Genomic DNA, 20,782 nt, shown 5'->3' on the forward strand with positions numbered 1-20,782 from the left:
TGTTATATGATTGGTATTTGATTGTCATATGAATGTTACATGATTGCTATCTGATTGCCATGTGATTTTTATTTATATATTAAATACTTCGTGATTTCTATTTAATGTCGTGTGATTGCTATCAGAATGATACCTGATTTCTATTTGATTACCATCATTAGTATTATATTTATATATCAATATGAGTTAAATGTTACCAACCAACGTTTACCAAATTACATTGCTTAATTTTCAAAGAAATAAAAACCAAATTGTTACCAAACATGACCTAGATGGTAACCAAATGGGGTTTTAATATAAGATACACAAATATATACTTTGAGTATATTAGTGGTGTATCAAAACTAAATAAACACTAATCACAACTAATACTTTGTAGCTTTTTAATTTCATTGTTAGTATTATGATCTTCCCTCACAAACTACTTAATATCGTGCCCAGTTTTTTGTCTGACTTGATCGTTAAATGTGTTGGGATGCATTCCCTTAAAACCTCACAGTTAATAAGTTATTTTAAATTATGATTGATTATTTTATATATGCAAGTATCCATTAAGAAAATATCAAAGGTTATTTTATGTAACTTAAACAATATGTATTAGACATACACGTGGATCATGTTCAAGTAATGACTTAAATAGTTTGTAATGTATGGATAAGTTTGGGTGTCTTATCTTTGTGATACTACGGATACGACCAACTTTGTAAAAGTTATCATAGTTGTAAGTGTTACGGATGATTTGATCCAAATTGTTCATGTGGAGGCATGCGAGTGGGGATATTTTATATAAAGAGTTTGTATAAGACTGGACCATGAAATGATTAATCTCTCTTTATAATACCTTTGATAGAAGAGATTAACATTTCATAGAATGATCATAGGTAACTCGACCTCAATCCCGAGTGAGTTATAAACTCTTGTCTACATGGGCAGTCCTTTTATTTGTATAGGTGAGAGTGATCAGTTTCACCGACTCAATATCCATCACATTTTGAAGATTTGTTCAAGTAGGGAGCTAAGAACATAGCTACACAAGATGGACTTCACTCATTCCCGTCTTTAGGTAAGTAGATGAATTGCTCATTTTTTTGGGTTTTATGTCCTAAAACTCGCAGTTTGTAAAATGATAAAAAATTTCTATTATCAATATACTTTTTATTGATCTTATATAAATTGTATGAAAGTCTAAATCCAATAAACTAAGACCTGTGACTATTGTATGAGTACTTGAACTTTATGTGGAGACATAAGAGTGGATCGGGTTCGAGTAAATAGTCAAAATGATCTATGGTACATGAATGAGGTTGGATACCTTATTTTGGTAACACCATTGGATGCAGCCTACTCTGTAGTTGTTACAAAGAGTTGTAAAATGCTACATACGATGTGATCCTAATTCGTACATGTTATGACATGAGGAGTGGGGATGTTCTATGCAATGAGTTTGCATAAGATCAGGACCAAGAAATAAGTCACTCTTACTTTATAACGTCGTTTATTGTTTAAGATTGACTATTTCACCTAGATGACCTAGGTAACTCGATCTTAATCCTGAGCTAACTATAAACTCCTATTTATTCGAGATTGCCTTTAGATTTGCATAGTTGAGAGTTAGCTCAACAAAGTCAACTCAATAAGACTCCTATTTCAAGGGTAACACCGGATAGATAGTTGGGGACATAGGGTGCAAAACGGAGTTCACACCTACCCGATTTAGGGATAGGAGAAAGGTTGTTCTCTCAAATACTGAATTCAGATCTTGAACAAGGGGCCCCACTCTCTCACTGGGCTGAGAGAGTTTGGTTTGGTGATTGGATCACAAACCAGTTGTTCATTAGAGGATCGGTAGGGACTTGAGGAATAAGACGTAATCTTGAGGGTAAAACAGGTATTTGACTCAATCGTTATTACGAATAACCTGTGAAAGGATCGACTTGCTGATTATGGTTAAATCATATGGACATAATATATCTACAGTGAGGGGAGTGCAACTATGGGCTTTAGTGGAGTGACTTATTAGTTAACGAATGGAGATTAATTTGATCTAATGAGTTTAGCCAATTAATCTCAGATCGTTGGAGCCCATGATCTGTAGGTCCGCGAGGTTCCCTACTAGCTCGGACTAGCTTTAGAATAGCGTGATAAGTTAATTTGAAACCTTCAAATTAGAATTGAGGGAATTAGTAATTATATGAGATATAATTATGTTTAATTTTAGAATTAAACGGAATAGGAGAATTTATATATTTAAATATGATTTAAATATATAAAGATGAATATCATGTTAAAAATAATTTAATATTTGATATTAAATTAATTAAATTTTATTTAATAATTAATTTATGAAATTAATTAATTTTTCATTTTTAAAATCAAAATAGATTTATTAAATCAAATTTTGATTTTTAGATAAAATTGAAAAAGAAAAAAAAACACATTTAAATTGGAAAAAATGGATTTTTCCATTATCCATCACTTAACTAGCTCACTCATGAAGCAACCATTTGGCCTTGTCTTCTCCAAGCATGAGCTGCAGCTCATGCAACTCTTCTCTTTGCATGTTGATCTGCAATATAATGAGAAGATTGGAGTAAACATCGGGCATGCAATCAAAAGGTTTTTTAGAGAAAAGCTGGTTTGAAGAAAGGTTCTTCAACCTTGTTGCAGCGGTGAGTTTTTCTCTTTCATCCCTTGATTCGAGCTTGTTTTGTGTCCCACAACTCAATTTAGAGTACAAGAGAATAGTGAGAGAGATCTTGAGGTGGTCTACAACAAATGGAGAAGATTGCAGCTGGAGATGGAGCTTTGAAGAAGTTCTTCAAAAGGTATGTCTTGAAACCCATTTTTCTATAGAAGCATGCTTTATATTATACTAAAATTAGTGAATTTGAATGCTTAGATGACCCTTATGCTTCCGCTGCAATTGATACAATCCTACACATTTAAGTGATGATTCTGGGTCTTGAACAATAAGACCTCACCCTCTCGTTGGCACGAGGGGGATTAAGTTTATAGTTGGACTATAAACTAATTATTCCTTAGAGAGATCAACGGTATTTAAGGTGTCAGAGGTAATTATAAGGGTAAAGTAGTAATTTGGCCCAACTATAATTAGGACAATATATGAAGGATTGACTTATTGTTGATTGGTTAGTGAATATTGATTAATTTAACTAAAGAGTTTAATTAATTAATCTTGTATTACTAGAGCTTCTAATCTGTAGGTCTATTAGGTTACATTGCTAGCTCACTAAGGATAAAACAAGAATCACTTAGTTATTTTATTATTATTATTAATTTGAATTCTTCAAATTAAATAAGAGAATATAAATTAATTATTTGAGATGCAATTGATATGATGTATATGGATAAATTATAATATATAGTGGATTTTGAATGAGATTCAAATTTAAACTTTTTAATAAGAGAGAGATATATTTGAATAAGATTCAAATGTTAATTATATGAATGAGATTCATATAAAATTATATGTTAAAATTAATATCAATGAGATTCATATTAAAACTATAAGTTATGAGAGAGAATTATATTTGAATATGATTTAGATATAATTTTACTTAAATATGTGACATTTAAATTAATGATTAATTAAATATTAATTAATTATTATTGTTATTTATTTAGTTATATATTAAGTTAGATTTATTATAAATTAAATAAATAAGTTAAATAAGATAACTTCCATGAGGAGTATAGAGAAATTTTTTTTGAAGTATCCAAAAGTTGGATCCCACCATCTGGTTTTTACCAGAGAATAGCAAGGTAACACTAGTGGTAGTGTCATATTAGATCTTGTTCGAAGGAGAAGTTTGGAGTTCATAGGAGTTTGCATTGAAGGATTTTCATTGAAGACTATATATTCAAAGGTAAGATTTCTTTCCCTAGTAAAAACATGCTTAAGAAATTATGTTTAAATTTCTCTGTATTTTTTGTAAATTCAAAATACAAATTAAAAACACAAGTGAACACTTGCTTCCGCACGGGATTTGATCTCTTCAATTGGTATCAGAGCCAAATTATGCTTTTAATTCTATTTTAGATTAGAGAAGAGAGAAAAAGTGGGGGTTTTTTTTCTGCATAATGTATGTAAATTTGTGTAAAAGATGTTTACAAATATTGACACTTAGATTTACATTTTTTTACTTTGATTTGATCAATGTAATGACCTGGTGTTTTGAATATTTATTCTGTAGATTGAGTCCTTAAGTCCAGCTCATTCGTGACAAAGTGTTTATTGTGAAAAATGTTAGAAACTGAGGTGGAAGACAAAATTCAGAGTGTAGATCCGAGAGGTATTTATATATAACACTGTCGCCCGTTATCTTTTGTCCATTATTAAAAGCTTCTAACTGAAGGCCATCATTGTTTGTGGATCATGGAAAGATGAAATGGCAATTTTCTCCAATCATGAACGTGGCAGTTTTCTTCAAGCACGAAGGTGGAAGTTTTCTTCTAGCAGTTTAAGGCGGTGTTATTATATTTTGAATTAAATGAATCTAATTTAATCTACTATTTTTGTTAGAGTGCCAATATTTGGTCTATTATTGGTACAATATAATTTCAATATGCATGAGATGTATATTTGATTATATTAATTATATGTTGTATATAGTATGTCATATAGTTTAAAATCTTACCTAGGTTAAATATATTCGTGCATCATATCTTAATATAAATGTTATATCATATGATTGCATGTTAATTAAGCATATCATGCGTCATTTTAATATAAGTGTTATATTATTTGATAGCATGTTTATTGTTTTCATTAGTATCAATATAAGAGTTATATAAATTAATGAAAAGGCATGATCATGAAAATCAAAACATCATTTTTTGATTTTGTTGTGAACAAATTCCTCTATTCACCATAATCTCAATTTAGGTATGTTGGGATTGGTGTCCTAATTATCCCGGAGTCTCGTTGTTTTGTAAAGATATGCATTGTTTAATGAATAAAATAAGCGTTATTTGATTCTAGCATTTACTTATATCCAATAAACAAAGCTCCTTGGTTATCTCGTATGAATTTAAGCATGCATATGTGATATACAAGTGGACCGTGCCTTAAGTGATAATCTAAATAGGTATGTAATATAAGGATTAAGGTGGGATACTTGATCCTTGTGATACTACGGATACGATCCGCTTTGTAGAGGTTTGCAAATGTTGTAAACTACTACAGATGTAAATCCTAACCATTCATGTGGAGACGTGCGAGCGGGGGTGTCCTATACAAAGAGTTTTATAAAACCTGAACCATGAAATGACTAGACTCTGTATATAACGCTGTTGATACTAGAGACTTACATCTCACCTAAACGATCATAGGTGACATGACCTCAATTCTGAGTGTTTTAGGAACTTCTGCCTTTGAGGGCGGTCCTTTGATTAATATGGATGAGAGTGGCCAGATTGTCAACTCAACATGCCTACCTTTTTGGGGACTTGTCTGTGTTGGGGTTTGTCCCCTAAAGTCTCGTGTCCAGTAATTTGTAAACAACTTTGTACGAACACTTGTGATGTATAATATAAATGATATTTACTTCACTACTTGACTTTGCATATTTAGATTTTACCACAAATCAATAAATATAAAATCCCTGGTTATCTGTATATGTACTTCAAGCATGTATGTGGTGACATATAAGTGGATCATGTCTTGAGTGATAACCAAAATGGTCTATAGTATATGGATATAGAAAGGAAACCTTATCCTGATAACACTACAGATGTGGCCCGCGCTTGTAGACTGGTCACAAATGTTGTGACTTGCCACAGATGATCTGATCTTGATCACTTCTGTAGGGGACATCCAAGCGGGGGCGTCCTATACAAAGAATTTGTATAAAACCTGACCACAAAGTGTTAACGTCTCATTATATAACACCGTTCATAACTGAGACTTCACTTCACTAGGATGACCATAGGTAACATGACCTAAATCCTGAGTGAGTTGGAAACTCTGCCATTGAGGGCGGTCCTTTGATTTGCATGGGTGCAAGTGGCCAGAACGCCAACTCAAACCTACCATTTTAGGGATTCGTCTGATTTGGGAGCTGAAAACTCAGCTACACAAGATGGAATTTACTCCTTCCCCGAGGTAGGGGTAAGTAGATAGATACCTTCCTTAAGGGCTGATTCCAGAGCTTGAACAATGTGGCCCACACACCTTCTCATGGCCTGAGAGGTGTTCACACCTAGTAGGACTATATTGTATTGTTCATTAGAGGGATCAGTGGAACTTAAGGAGGAAGATGTAATTACAGGAGCAAAATGGTAAATTGGCCTGCTGTAATTACGAGCATCTGTGAAGGGTCATCGTACTGATGATTGATTATATCCAATGGACATAAAAATACATCTATGGCAAGAAGATTTCAACTATCAGTCTTTAGTGGAATACCTGGCAGCTAACGGATGGTGGATATCGTGACTAAAGAATTTAGTCAGCTATTCACGTACCGTTAGAATTTCAAGCCATAGGTCCATAAGGTCCCCTTGGTAACTTTGATACAAGTTGAGAGCCAGTTTTTGGGTCAATTTGAAATGTTCAAATTGACAAGAGGGAGTTCGATTATATATGATATAATTGAACGAGTTAATTAAATATGATATATTTAACTTTACGTATGAGATACATTAATTTGGAGGAAATTGGATATAAATATGATTTATATATAGTAGAGGAAAAAATATTATAATTAATATTTTATATTAATTTATAAGTTATGGATGTGATAAGATCACATTAATTGGAAAGTTATAAAGGAAATGGGAAGGCGCCTCTTCGTTTAAAATAACGGATAAGTGCATTATAAATAGCAGACTGTATGTTGATCTCGGTGTGCGTTGGTATTGTGAAAAAAGATAGTGTCACCGCTTAGAAAATCAGTGTTTATACGATAGGATTGCACGATCACTTACATATACAATATTACTTACATATACAATATTGCTAAGCGATCGCATACTGATTACACTATCGCGCGCTATTATATAAATGATCGTTTACCTTTTTACTGAGCGATTGTTTAGCTCCCGGTATTTAATAAACGATCGTATAGACGGTCGCTTAGTTTTTCCTACGCGATCGTTTTGGACGATCGCTCACCCTTTTCCTACACGATCGTATAGATGATTGTTTATCTTTTCCTACACGATCGTTCAAACGATCGCTTACTTTTACTACACGATCGTACATTTTACCCAAACGATCAGGCATATTGTTTATGCGATAGACGACCGCATCTCCCACTTGCTTGATTGTTGTGTACGGACCCTCTTCCCCTTTCCCTCTACCAAATCCAAATAAAGCCCACACTTTGGATTCTCATTTCAAGAATACTGAGGGCTCTAAGTGGTGTTTTCTTCTCCGATTCCTTCTGTTCGAGTGGTGACTGTTCGAGGTAGACGGTTGGGCTTCAGACTCGAGAAATCTTCATCTGGTATGATTTTTTGTTCCCTTTAGCATTATGAAAGTATGTTTGAATGTATATGCAGTAATTCTGTTACAATAAATTGGAAGGATCCGCTTCCACTTGTAGGTACTCTTGAGTAAGAGTTCCTTCAGTCTGATCTAGGAGTTGGGAACTCAATCCATAAGATGGAATTCACTTCTTTCTCGAAGTAGGGATGAGTAGAGAGATTGCTCTTTTAAGGGCTGATTCCGGGGCTTGAACATAGTGGCCACAGCTTCTCTTTGGAAGAGAGGACTCAGTCGTAGTAGGACTATGACTTATGTTCATTAGAGGGATCAGTGGTACTTAAGGAGTTAGATGTAACTACAGAGGCATAAAGATTATTGGTCAAGCTGTACTTACGAGCGATTTGTGGAGGGTTGTCGCACTTCTGATTAGTTAAGATGGACACATAATATATCTATGGTAAGGAGAGTTCAACTATCGGTCTTTAGTGGAGTGCCTGTCAGTTAACAAATGGTGGATCCCGCGACTAAAGAGTTTAGTTAGTTATTCACGTACCGTTGGAGCTTCGAACTACAGGTCCATGAGGCCCCCTTGGTAGCTCGTTGAATTTAGTTGAGGATCAGTTCTTGGTGTTAATTTGAAATGTTCAAACTGACAAGAGGTATTTTGATTATATGTGATATAATCAGTATGATGTATGAGATATATCTAGTGGAGGATTTATGTAAATGAGATTTACATTAAGTACCATGGAATAGAAAAAAGAACTATGGTTTATATGTTTCATGAGATAAAATATTAAAACTATAGGTTATAAATATAATATGATAAGTTATCATTTATATTTATAATAATATTTATTATTGGATAATTAAATCTTTTTCTTTAATAACCAATTGAGTGGGAGGTTATTGGTGGTTTATGGTAACCGTGAGTTAAAAGAAAAATTGTTTTCCTAATTTTATTAAGTTTTTACAAAAGATCAATTATTTTTTTTTTTTTTTTTTTTTTTTAGATTTCTCACTTGAAAAATAAATTCAAGGAAGCTATCAAGTAAATACAGATTTACTAAGCGACAGCTTTAGCGAAGTAAATGATCGTGTAGTGTTTTGTAGGCGATAGACACTAAGCTAAACGACGCTAAATGGCTGTCTCTTATACACATCTAGATGTGTATAAGAGACAGGTCATATACGACAGCTTTAGCGAAGTAAATGATCGTGTAGTGTTTTGTAGGCGATAGACACTAAGCTAAACGACGAGCTAAACGATTGCTTAGCTTTTGCTAGACGATTGCCTAGCTTTAGCTAAACGATTGGGCATCAACCTATGTGATGGGTTTCTGTCTTCTCCCACTTGCCCAATCGTGTACACGATTTTTTATTGCTCCTTCTTCTATCTCAATCTAAGTCCGAACATAGCCCATCTTCTGGATTCTCACACTGAGAATACCAAGGTATCCTTCTTGGTGGTGTCTTACTCAACTCGACACTGTCGAGGTTCTGTGGAGGCCGTTCGTGTTATTGCTAGAGAGTTCGTGATCGATGTGATTGCTGAGGAAGAGCGCGAAATGTTCGTGCAGTGTTGTGATCGTGTTGTTCAAGCGTTCGAGGTTGCTGCGTTCGAGTGTTCGTAAGCAAAGAGCTTGGAGACGAGTCTACGAATGTTTGTAGCTTTCGCCTTGTTCATTTGTAGTTCATGCTGTAATTTCTGTATTGATTGTATAACCACATGTTTTGTTAACGACTGTAATTTGTAATGTTCATTCATGATTGTAATCTCAATTCGACACTGTCGAGGTTCTGTGGAGGCCGTTCGTGTTCTTGCATGTAACGACCCGTGTTGAGGAGGGGTACATGAATTAATTGATATCACATCTGAATGAGAGAGATCCCGAGGACATGAAAGTATGGTTAAGAAAGGCTTAAAAGAATTAAAAGTTACTACCTATACCAACAAGGACCCGTGGACATAGTTAGGTCGCAGAAGACGTAAGGGAATGTCGGGGCCATCAGGGGCCGAATCCGGATTCCGAATCCTGGTCTGAATCCTGGGCCTGGGGCATTACAAATGGTAAATTAAGCGAAAGCTGGTGGGCATGAGTTACTAACAGGTGCCTTCTAGGAATCTATGGCTCGACATGAGGTGACACGAACAACTTGGGATAAATCGATGGTGCGGACGATGTGGAATGAGTCGACGGTGATAGATTGAGCAAATTCAGTCGACGGGACGATCAAATCCGGTTGACGACGACAGAGAGAGATCCGTGACGGTCATGGCTGAAGAAGAAGAGATGAAGATGGAGAGTTATGTATTATAAACCTTATATGAAGATACTTTATTTTTTATTGTTTTTTTATATATACTGTGATATATATGTATTTTTTTTTGCTTTTGTAGGAAATTTGATATACACTGTGGTGTATGTATTCTTTTATTTGATATGAACGAGTGTTTTTTTTTTTTTAGACTTATTGTATTATGATATATATATTGTGGTGTAAATAAAATTTATGAAGATTTATATACTGTAGTATATTTCATATATTGGTTTATACTGTGATCTATGTAAAGCATTGAGTAAATCTCTATTTTATAAACGGTATATATTTCATATATTGGTGAAAATACCTAATAAAATGTTCTAAGGTATATTTAAAATAATCATGAATCCGTCAAAATATTCTAAGATATATTTAAAATAGCTACTAATCCGTAAAAAAAAAAAAATCGAATAAATTGATATGTACAAATAAACAATAAAATATATTACATGTACAAGTGAACATACAATGAAATATTTCACATAATAACAAAAATCAACATGAAAAACGAAATAGAAAATAAAATTATATTAAATGTCATTTTTTCTTTCCAAATGAAAATGAAAAAATATATCAAATGCATTTTATCTCTACAATCAAAAAAGGAAAAAAATCATAATAAATACATTTTATCTCTCTATAATAAATACATTATAGCAATTTATGTCAAACATTAAATTTATATACTGTGATATATTTCATATATCGATTAAAATATTTTCAAATTTCTAACAAAAATGTTCTGAGGTATATTTTAAATAAGCATGATTATGCAAAAAAAAAGAAAAAAAAAACGTGAAACCAATGAAAATCATTAAATGTATTTGCTCTCTCCAAATAAATTAAATAAACGAAAAAATCTCAACAAATAAATGCATTTTATCTCTCCATTTGAAAATATAGAAAAGTTCATAACACATTAAGTTTGTCCAAAAATAATATCAAAAGCTTTCTTGAAAATAAATTCAAATTTAAAGACATTTTTTAAAATATAGGACCTAAAAATGATTTTTTTTGTATAAAAATCTCTTTAAAAGATCTATAAACATGGGCCATATACATAATTTTAAAAAATATTTTTCACATTTCTGCAACTGTCTTTTTGGTAACTTTGATGTATCCCAAACTATATATATATATATTCTTTTTTGCATTTAATCAAATTGTCCATCATAAAGATTGACCTAGGGGTAGTGGCAATATCAAAAGAAGGCCAAAGGACTAAGTGATCATGGATTTAATCTATGGTGACCACCTATTTAGAATTTAATATCTTATGAATTCTTTTGATATCTAAATGTTGTAGAAGGATTGTCTTATGAGATTAGTCCATGACTCAAACACTCACAATCATTAAAAAAAAAAAAAAAAAAACTCAAATATTTTAATTATTATCTTTTCTTTTGTATATGATGAGAGAATGAAGAGATGTATTTTGGGATACACACGTTGCTCTTTTGTAATTTTCACACCACAATTATAATATTTATTTATAAAGGAAAAAAAAACAAAAACAAAAAGTTGAATATGGAGATAATCCAAAAAGTACTTGATAAATTGATTGTTGTCCGTTTTCCTGTTCGTGCGTCCCCTCATACGAATTAGGAACCGCCATCCACACCGTATTACAATTTTCAAGTACGAGGACCATGTGATGTGATTCGCCCAGATCGAAACGTAGCTCAAACTTCCTTTCGCCGTCGGAGGAAGCTGCTGGTGGCGGGCCTTCCCATTCCGGAGCTTATCGCCGGCGGTGGTATTGTTCTTTTCATGTTCATCTTCTACAATATCGATCTAATTTTCAGATGTTCGAGTATTACTGGATTTAATACTCAAGGGAATACTTCAAAGTACAGCTACCGTTGAGGAAATAGCTAGGATTTGGATTTGAAAAGGCCGTCAATGGTGGCCATCTTAGCCGGATTTATCGACGTACCTTTGCTTCTTTATTACGTTTCGAGTTCCATTATTTATTTTCAACCCTAATTTCACTACTCTACTCCATCTGAGCATTATTCACGTGGTCGTTCACCTTGCCATTTGCAATTCCCGTTCTCTAGCTCTGTTTTTCCGTCCTGAAATGGCAGATCCTCAGTCCCAGACCGACTTTTCATTCTTTCAGACATTTCTATGTAGTGCTTTCGCCGCTTGCATTGCCGAGGTGACTGTATGAATCGATTTGTATCCATCTCTTTTATTTGCTCTCGATTGATAATTAACTCGACAAGATCACTGCACACTGCCACTATTGAATTTTATCTGCTTTATTCCAGGAGTTACTTGAATTATGCTGATCTGATTCTCGAGCCAACAAATTGGTCGTTTTGTTGTTTGTAATCGTGCAGCTCTGTACTATTCCTTTGGACGTTGCAAAAGTAAGGCTTCAGCTGCAGAAGAGAGCAGCTGCTGCAGATGGGGCGGGTCAGTCGAAATATAGGGGACTAATGGGAACTATTACCACCATTGCTAGGGAAGAAGGTTTACCAGCCCTTTGGAAGGGAGTTATTGCAGGATTACATCGTCAGTGTATTTATGGCGGCCTAAGGATTGGGCTATATGATCCTGTGAGTGCAGTGTTTTTGCAAATTGATGGATATAAATGACCATTCTCTGCTCTTTATATGGTATACTAACTATGAATTATACACTAACCAGGTTAAACTATATTTAGTCGGCAATAATTTTGTTGGAGATATACCTCTTCATCAGAAGATACTTGCTGCTTTGTTTACTGGTGAGTAGATCTTTCATCTTAAACCCATTTCATTGTGAAAGAGAATTTCATTGTTACGAATATTTTTCCTGTCAAATCTGCTGAGAATGATTTGATTCCTTATTTTGGCAGGTGCCTTAGCAATTTCCGTGGCAAATCCAACTGATCTTGTCAAGGTTCGTCTTCAAGCTGAAGGAAAGTTGCCAGCTGGGGTACCTAGACGTTATTCTGGCACTTTAGATGCATATTTTACTATCATAAGACAGGTTAGTCATCTTTTTGTGTTGTATCTGATGTCCTATAATTAGGTAGTTTACTGAAATATTTTTAATGCAGGAAGGATTGATGGCCTTGTGGACGGGCATTGGTCCAAACATAGCAAGGAATGCTATTATTAATGCTGCAGAACTAGCAAGTTATGACCAAGTGAAGCAGGTATGCAGATATTGTCTCGTGAATTCGTGTTATGATTTTACAAGTAAATTGCAATTTATAGTTGGGTTATGTGAATCCTAGTAATATATTATTTTATACTCACGCAGATGATTTTGAACATTCCAGGATTCCTGGACAATATTTTTACTCACCTCCTAGCTGGTCTAGGTGCAGGTTTCTTTGCGGTTTGCATTGGTTCCCCAGTTGATGTGGTAGGCATTCTTCTCCATTTTGGAACCTGATGTTTAGTCCTACAGTTATCTTTCTTTTTGTCATATTTAAATGTTTTCATGGTTCTCAGCAGAGTGTAGTCGATTCAAATCATAATTGTTTGTAATGCTAATGCTACCCTAGTAATGACCTTTCATCAAGCCATATTGGAATTATTCGTGATACTATAAGACAAACACAAACCTTGGAGACATGAAAAAAGTGAATGGCTATAAAGTGTACTGCCTAACGCTCAAATGTTTGGTTAGGCTTTGAAACAATCCTTCTTTCTATAGTATGATATCTAGCATCTTGTGAAGTAACCAAGCAAATAATTAGTCATAGCCTTTCTTAGTCAATAAACGTTCCTTTTTTTCCCAGATTCTGCTGCACTGATATCTTTCAACTGCTATGATTAGTGATGTGATGAATATATCATACTAAGTTGTTTGATTTAATTGGCAATTTAAACCCTCTATAATTACACTATTTCTACTGGTCTCTGCATTCTCTCTTTTCATCTTGCTACTTATGCAATTAAAAGTTGTAGAATTACCCCACAATTTGTTGATGCAGTCTCTTGTGAGTGGATGCTAGTAGATCCTAATTAAGTTTGTACAGTTTTATTGTAATTTAAGTAGTCTGTCAATGTTGGCTTCGATGCCATGGTTTTTCCTTTCCAGATCAAATCAAGAATGATGGGAGATTCAACCTACAAAAATACCATTGATTGCTTCGTTAAAACCTTAAAGAATGAGGTATGCCTGTATCTTTCTGTTTCTATGGTGCTTGATCTAGTTGCATAATATCTAGATTTCAAAACTACCATCTAGCAAATTCTGGCTTGTGAACTCTACAATGAATCCTAAAATTCTGAGGAACCATGCTACACTGCATATTATTAACTTTTTTTCCATATTAAATCCAAAATGGCTTCTGAAAGCATATATGTCGATGGTGAAATAACTACGCAAAGTAAACTAGGAAGTCACAGCCACCAATACCCACTGTCTTTTTAATTTTTGCTGAAAATTCTGCGGTGCAATCTTATGCCATTTTGCAACAAATCTACCACAGGGGCCTTTTGCCTTCTATAAAGGATTTCTTCCAAATTTTGGTCGGCTTGGATCTTGGAATGTGGTCATGTTTCTGACCCTTGAGCAAGTAAGATTTTCAAATTATTAGTTGTTCTTATTACTGCTTACTCACCCAAAAAAAAATAAATAAATAAAAAAAAATAAAGCTTTTTATAGAATTTATGAAGATTGGGAGAAACATTAAACATCTTCTGGACTGACCATCATACATTTAAACGATTCCTTTGATTAGAATTTCCATGCTTGCCTTTTTAGCTTCCCTATATGCTAAAAGCCCTTATTTTTGGACAAAAGCAACTTGAGTTTGGTAGGGTAATGGGTTTCTAACTTTTGACAAATTCTTTAAAACTTGTTGCACATATGCTACTAAAAGTTTCTTTAATTTGGATTTAAATACCAAAATCTTTAAATATATTCATTCTAATCCTTGAACTTTTAAAAAGTGACTATTTTAGACCCTTCACTTTAAATATATTCATACTGATATTTGAACTTTTAAAAAGTGACTATTTTAGTTTCTTCATTTTTATTTTTATTTCATATTGAAGGACTAAAATGATTACTTTTTAAAAGTTTAATGATCAAAATGAACCACAGTTACCATGACTAAAACAAACATTATTGAACCAAAATTGAAAGTTTATGAACGAAAAATGATATTTTAAAAAATATAAAAATCAGAATGAATCAAATTCAAAATTGAAAGGTTTTTGCTTCAATTTGTAAATAATTTTCCTTCTGCTTTTTGTTGACTACTATACTCAATGTGGCACTCATGAGTTATGAATGACAGACCATCTGAGCTATAACGTTGTCAGTCCTTTTTTATGTATTTGTTTGATATGTGGCAGGCAAAGAAGCTTTTCGGCCTATGAAAACCATTTGCTGGAAAACTGCTTCTTTGGGGCGCACCCAAGGACCTTTTTTTTTTTCCTTCAATGATGGCCCCCCACGTTTTTCTCCGGATTCAATCCAATGTATAATAATAATATGTTTATTTCTAATCATTGAAGAGAGTTTTTACCACACTCCAGAATTCTTATATTTAAATTGCCCTATGCTTTTCGGAACTATCTCGATATCAAGGATGCTTTTAGCACCATGCCAATCTTCCCTCACACACGCCCAAACAAGAACTTTCATCTTCGTAGGTGCTGAAATTATAAGTTTGTTGCCCTTCAATAGTCTAATATGCCACTAAAGTATTCACATGTTAATTGGAGGGAAGTTGATAACTTACTATAATTTTATACAGAAAGAGAGATTGTTTCATATGTATTGTCACAATAGTGCACCCATAACCTTCAACTCAAGAGAGATGCATAATCATACAATTCTATGAACATGAATGACCAATCAAAGTCATTCTTTTAAATCACTACATTACAAATAAGAAGGGATTTAAACTTACAACTCAAAGAAAAAGGTGGAGCAATGATGATTGCTTACTATGATCATTGTTCTACCATCCATGTCAATTATTATCCTTGTTTTTTCTTTTAGCCAAACTATGAGGCAAGCAAATAACATGTAAGTTTTGGGTAAGCAATACGGTAACTCCACAAAAATACCTCAACTCCTGGAAACTAAGAAAACTCTGGCTTTGATGACAGAACCATTACCCAACTTGAACCCAGGACTAACTGGAAATCCCACAATCAGAGAAGTTGATACCCGTCCACATGAGAATTTCACCACACTTTCCATATACTGTGCATGGAATTCAGCTCCTCTACTCGCCTCGAATTGACTCGGAGCTGGATCGAGCGAGAACGCCAGCAAATGAAGCAGCCAAACTGCCTTGGCCATCCCCAAGAACTCAGCATAGAACTGACTCCTTGGGTGGTTACCAGCCAAGATTTGTCGACGCTGCTCCGAGTCTCCAAACAAGGACTCCTCCATTTTAGGGTGAACAATGGAAAGATACTTCTTGGAGCAGAATTTGCCAAAATGGCAACTTGGTAAGATTCCAAGAAGCTCAGCAGGGTCCATGGCCTTCATGTCACGATATTGGGTGAAACAATCCCGCCGAAACTGCTCGGGATTGAGCAGCGAGGAGAGACTACCGTCCATGTAGAAAGTCTCATGATCGAAACCGTGGAAAATCTTGCGGGAAATGTAAGATTCAAGAGCAAACTTGGCATGGTGGGTGGTAGCAACAGTATCAAGGTAGGCGTTGTCACTCTCAGCAATGGCTGATTCTATTGAACGGACTGCAGCTGCAATGTCCCAGTGAGCAGAGCGCATAAGGGAAAGCAAGAGCGATGTGAAGGCTTTTGAAGCTTCTTTGACTTGGCTCATTGTGGCCTCGAACAGCTCAGGAACAGGGGATGCCGCCACTGCCATAAATTGGCCCCAAAGATTCAATCAACTAAAAAGGGTAAAAGTTTACCTTCAACTCCCTTAACTATGAATAGGGTTCGTTGCTAAGTTCTTTCCTGTTGTATTATTGTACCAGTATAGCAAAAATCAAGTAATTCACTTCAAAATCCTAAACCTAACACCATTTAATGCACCATTAAATCATTATGATTATGCAATGCGAGTTATTGTAGATCCAAGAATCTAAACAGAGGGATTCCTAATGTTTATGATTATGATTAGACATGAAGAATAGGAATGGTTATCTCATACCTTGACCAAAACTACAGCTGACTTTCCTCTTTGATTGGGATCTTCCTTTCTTGCCGCCATAGCTGTTGCCCTTAGCAAGTGCCATAGAGTTCTTAAGCTTCTCCTTAAGATTCTCAACCTCCACATCTCTGGCTTTCACCTCCTTCTTGAGCTCCTCCATGGCCGCCTCATACGGAGCAACAACCTCCTTCAGCATTCCAACTACGCCATTCCTCCTCCGTCCCCGTCCACCGCCTCCAGAGCCATGAACAATCAAACTCCGGCGAAACCTCTCCCTTAAAACCCCTAGCCTCCGCAGCTCAGCCACAACTGCTACATCGGCTACCCTCATTCTCTCCGGGTCCCAAGGGCAATGCGCATCTTGTAGGTTCACATACGCCTTTTTCATGGCCGAGACGACATCGAAAACTTCGTTCATCAGAATCTCCATCTCCACCAGTTTATCCACTCCAACTAACTCTCCCTTCGGCACTTGCCGTGCCCTAATCCCTTCTCTACTCCACTCCTCATGTGCTTCCTCCTGTGCTTCCTCATCCTCCTCAAGCTCGTCGGAATCGTAACCTACCTCGTTTCCATTGCGATTCTTGGCGGCGATCTCGCCGGAATCTTGACGGACGGCGGCGAGTGGATGAAGGAGACAAGAAGCTGTGACTCGTTGAATCAGATCGGAGAAATTGGAGACCTTGTTAGCCATTTCCCCTTTCTTCTTCTCCTTGAAAGTGGTGCCTCTGGAAGAAGAAGACGAAGAATGAGAGAAACTGAGAAGTTTTAAGAGAGGATGTTTAAGAAGTGATGACTGATAATGAAAACTTCTGACATATGAATAAAGACACCACAAGGGCCTTCCACTTTCAAGTTACACCCTCCTTTTCTTAATCACATATATTCTAAATTGAGCATTTTATTTATTTATTTTTCTATTTTGTTCTAGACTTTATCTTTTGTGTAATTCACTTTTTAATATTAAATTTTCATAGTTACGTTAATAGTTCTATGGATTTTTTCATATTTACATAAGTTATAATATTCACACGAGGAGAGTGGATCCATATTTTTATTATATTTTAAGAAAATTTATGAAACATCAACAAAATAGACGACAAATTGTTACCAATATGAATATAATATAAATAATTAACATTTTAATTTATTTAAAAAGCGTTGAATATTTATTTACTAATTTTTTAATATTTTTTTTAATATTTTTTTAAGAAGTATCAATTTGACCTTCATGTTTTTTTTTCTCTTTGTAAAATTGAGATCTCGACATTCTATTGACTTGATATTGAGCGAATTGTACAAAAATGTGCGAGAAAACAATTAAAGTAGGTTTCTTTTAAACTATTCGACAATGTTACAAGAAAAAGGAAATAAGAGAGATAATTTATTTGAACTTATTTTTTAAAAAGTTATAGCCAAACTTAATTCTTACACTAGTTGATGAACTTTATCTAATTTGGCCAAAATTTTAAAAGGTCTATTTTAATCTTTTATTTTTTTTTCCCAAAAAATATAATTTTGGTTAAATTTAATTTTAATTTTATAATATTTATTTTAGCTCTTAAGCTTTTAAAGAATAATCATATGATGGAACACGTGATTGGTCAAGTGTATAGCAATAGCATTATCAAGTGGTCATTTTATATAGGTGTCATATTAAGGGGATCTTTACTACCATGATGAGAACTTTTTCTCTTTTCATTGTATCGTTTTGCCACTTAAAAAAAATTACTTACTCGATACTCCACTTCAACAAATTTAGTTTAAATGGATAAAATTATTAATTTAAAATTTTAATTCATACAAATTCCAAAATTTAAAGATTTCAATTGATTTATTTTCCTTCTATTTAATTATTTTTTCAATTCAACATAAAAAAGTGAAGAATTTAAACTTCAAACATGATGTTTAGTCAAGTGGGTGCATACTTTATTTGATAATTGATTACAAGTCGAGATATCTCACTTATAGGAAAGTCTTAAATTATTAGTTATAATTTTATATTTTTCTAATTAGAAGTTGTTTATTTTAAGTAGTATTTTTAAGTTTAACAAAGTAGGGGAGAAATTCAAATTTAACCTATGTTCAAGTTAGTATAATAAAAATGATTTAGTATAATAGGTTACTCTATTTGTAGAAAATAACACATTATATTCTCAATATAAGCATATCTCCGGTGGTTTAAACATATATCACTCACTCATTTATTGAATTAAAAAATACATAAGCTATTGAGTGAGCTTAGCTCAAGTGGCATAAGGTACATGTTCACAACTAAAATATTAAATTACAAATTTGGTCCCTATAGTTTGGAGAATGCTAGTTCCTATAATTTTAAAAGTTATAATTCGATATGATAAAACCTTATAAATAGTCTCTATGGTTTGATAAAGTTCTCATAAATAGATACATTTATGAATAATTTATCAATATGGGACTAAATTTTAACTATAGAACACATGGATAATTTTCTAAATAGTATAGACCAAGTTTACATTTAACTGGTTTTATTTTATTTAAAAAAAAAAAGAAAAAGAAAAAGCAAACTTCGAAGATTTTAAATGATGTTTTACTTTTATTTAGTTATTTTTCCAATTCAACATGAAAGTGAAGAATTTGAACTTCAAACCTTTTAATCAAGGTACACATTTTATTTGTTAACCGATTATAAATTAAGGTACCAATCTGTTCATAATTAAAGAGGTTTGTGATTTGCAGGTTGAATTAAAAATTTGATCCCAAATTTATTTATAGATTTTTATTATATCATAAAGACTAAATTATTATTATAAAATAAAGAAACTAAATTTTAACTTTTGTAAGTGATTTGTATCTCTCGCTCCCTACATTTATTTTCATATTAAGTTATTAAAAAAAAAAAAAAAAAAAACCCTCTAAAATATAATGAAATAAAGAAGCAAATAAAGAATTTAAATGAGATGAATGCGAGGGAAAAAAGTGAATGGGGGAAATAATGAAAGAAAAAAGTAAGAGAGACGAAAGGTACGTACCTGCAGCAGGAGTAATCAGAACGCAGAGAAAATCTGGATTGCTTCTCCAATGGATCTCGCTGAAAAGGAACTGAAAATGGCGATTGCAATTGTTCATCTTCAAATTCACTGTTCTTCCTCACAACTCCATTCTTCTTCTTCTTTTTCCTGCAATTAATTTACATTTATCGCCATTACAATCAACTTAAATTCCGATCGCCTTATCTCTTAGCTTTCCTTCTAATCTAAAACTACTTTTCCTAATTACAAACTCAAATACAGAACCGATCAAAATGCAACCCTAATTTGTTCGATCGTAAGAAACAGAGACGATTGAGATGCAATTTAAGCGTAAAGTGAAGAGAATTACCTGGAATTGTCGAGACGATGAGAACAGAGCAGGAGATTGGGGAACATGATTCGATCAGTTTGTGAAATCCAGCGGAACAGAGGAGAGAGGAAATGTAGATATGAATTTAGAGAGAGAGAGAGAAAGTAATAAGGAGCGATGAACAGAGGAATTGGAAAGTGGCGCCCAGTGGAATTATGAATTGAATTGTGAAGAGGAAGAAGAAAATGATATATAGAGAGATAATGAATTAAGTTCTCGCTAAAAAGACAAGTGAAAGCTGTTGGATTCATGAAGGTGAGCAATAGTTCTTCGCCCCTACTCGTATTTTAACTTAATGATGTTGATCGCAAATGTAATTTAATTACTTTTTAATCATGTTTATCGTTAGTTTTGATATGCGATCAGATTGATCATTATTCGAAACTCAATTGGATTGCATTCTTCCATTATCGACTTGAAAGTGGGCTTCACATTTTAAAAACATATAAACAACAACAAATGTAATCAAATGAGATTCTATTCTCATGTTGCCATTGATTTATTATGTTTCCTATGAGTAAATGTGGCCTTATTACT

The 20,782-nt window shown here is 33.8% G+C and overlaps 2 protein-coding genes across 4 annotated transcripts; one reads left to right on the forward strand and one right to left on the reverse strand.

Annotated features, from left to right (window-relative positions):
- The first annotated feature begins 11,324 nt into the window (after nucleotides 1-11,324).
- LOC120088061 (mitochondrial uncoupling protein 2-like) lies at nucleotides 11,325-15,301 on the forward strand. Of its 3 annotated transcripts, none has more exons than XM_039045096.1 (9): nucleotides 11,325-11,531; nucleotides 12,121-12,339; nucleotides 12,431-12,509; nucleotides 12,621-12,754; nucleotides 12,825-12,923; nucleotides 13,031-13,135; nucleotides 13,775-13,891; nucleotides 14,211-14,297; nucleotides 15,082-15,301. In XM_039045096.1, the coding sequence occupies exons 2-9, from the start codon at nucleotides 12,220-12,222 to the stop codon at nucleotides 15,103-15,105; spliced, it is 765 nt and encodes a 254-aa protein (XP_038901024.1). In that variant the 5' UTR covers nucleotides 11,325-11,531; nucleotides 12,121-12,219; the 3' UTR covers nucleotides 15,106-15,301. The 3 variants fall into 3 exon arrangements, with proteins under 3 accessions (XP_038901024.1, XP_038901022.1, XP_038901023.1); XM_039045094.1 differs by having other exon boundaries at nucleotides 11,327-11,936; XM_039045095.1 differs by having other exon boundaries at nucleotides 11,330-11,936; nucleotides 13,817-13,891.
- A 193-nt stretch (nucleotides 15,302-15,494) lies between these two features.
- LOC120088060 (protein GRAVITROPIC IN THE LIGHT 1) lies at nucleotides 15,495-20,399 on the reverse strand. Its single transcript, XM_039045092.1, has 4 exons — nucleotides 20,225-20,399; nucleotides 19,876-20,022; nucleotides 16,865-17,592; nucleotides 15,495-16,569 (listed from the first exon to the last, which is right to left on the reverse strand). The coding sequence occupies exons 1-4, from the start codon at nucleotides 20,269-20,271 to the stop codon at nucleotides 15,803-15,805; spliced, it is 1,689 nt and encodes a 562-aa protein (XP_038901020.1). The 5' UTR covers nucleotides 20,272-20,399; the 3' UTR covers nucleotides 15,495-15,802.
- Nucleotides 20,400-20,782: the final 383 nt, after the last annotated feature.

Source organism: Benincasa hispida, chromosome 10 (assembly GCF_009727055.1).
Source record: "Benincasa hispida cultivar B227 chromosome 10, ASM972705v1, whole genome shotgun sequence".
Classification (NCBI taxonomy): Eukaryota; Viridiplantae; Streptophyta; class Magnoliopsida; order Cucurbitales; family Cucurbitaceae; genus Benincasa; species Benincasa hispida.

What these genes read in the sequence shown, in the direction of transcription:
- LOC120088060 (XM_039045092.1), bottom strand. Translation starts at nt 20,271, where the DNA reads ATGTTCCCCAATCTCCTGCTCTGTTCTCATCGTCTCGACAATTCCAG. An exon ending in CATCGTCTCGACAATTCCAG is followed by an intron (nt 20,023 to 20,224) that starts GTAATTCTCTTC and finishes AATTAATTGCAG; the next exon opens with GAAAAAGAAGAAGAAGAATG. An exon ending in CAGCTGTAGTTTTGGTCAAG is followed by an intron (nt 16,570 to 16,864) that starts GTATGAGATAAC and finishes AATTTATGGCAG; the next exon opens with TGGCGGCATCCCCTGTTCCT.
- LOC120088061 (XM_039045094.1), top strand. Translation starts at nt 11,856, where the DNA reads ATGGCAGATCCTCAGTCCCAGACCGACTTTTCATTCTTTCAGACATTT. An exon ending in TCGCCGCTTGCATTGCCGAG is followed by an intron (nt 11,937 to 12,120) that starts GTGACTGTATGA and finishes GTAATCGTGCAG; the next exon opens with CTCTGTACTATTCCTTTGGA. An exon ending in ATTTTACTATCATAAGACAG is followed by an intron (nt 12,755 to 12,824) that starts GTTAGTCATCTT and finishes TTTTTAATGCAG; the next exon opens with GAAGGATTGATGGCCTTGTG.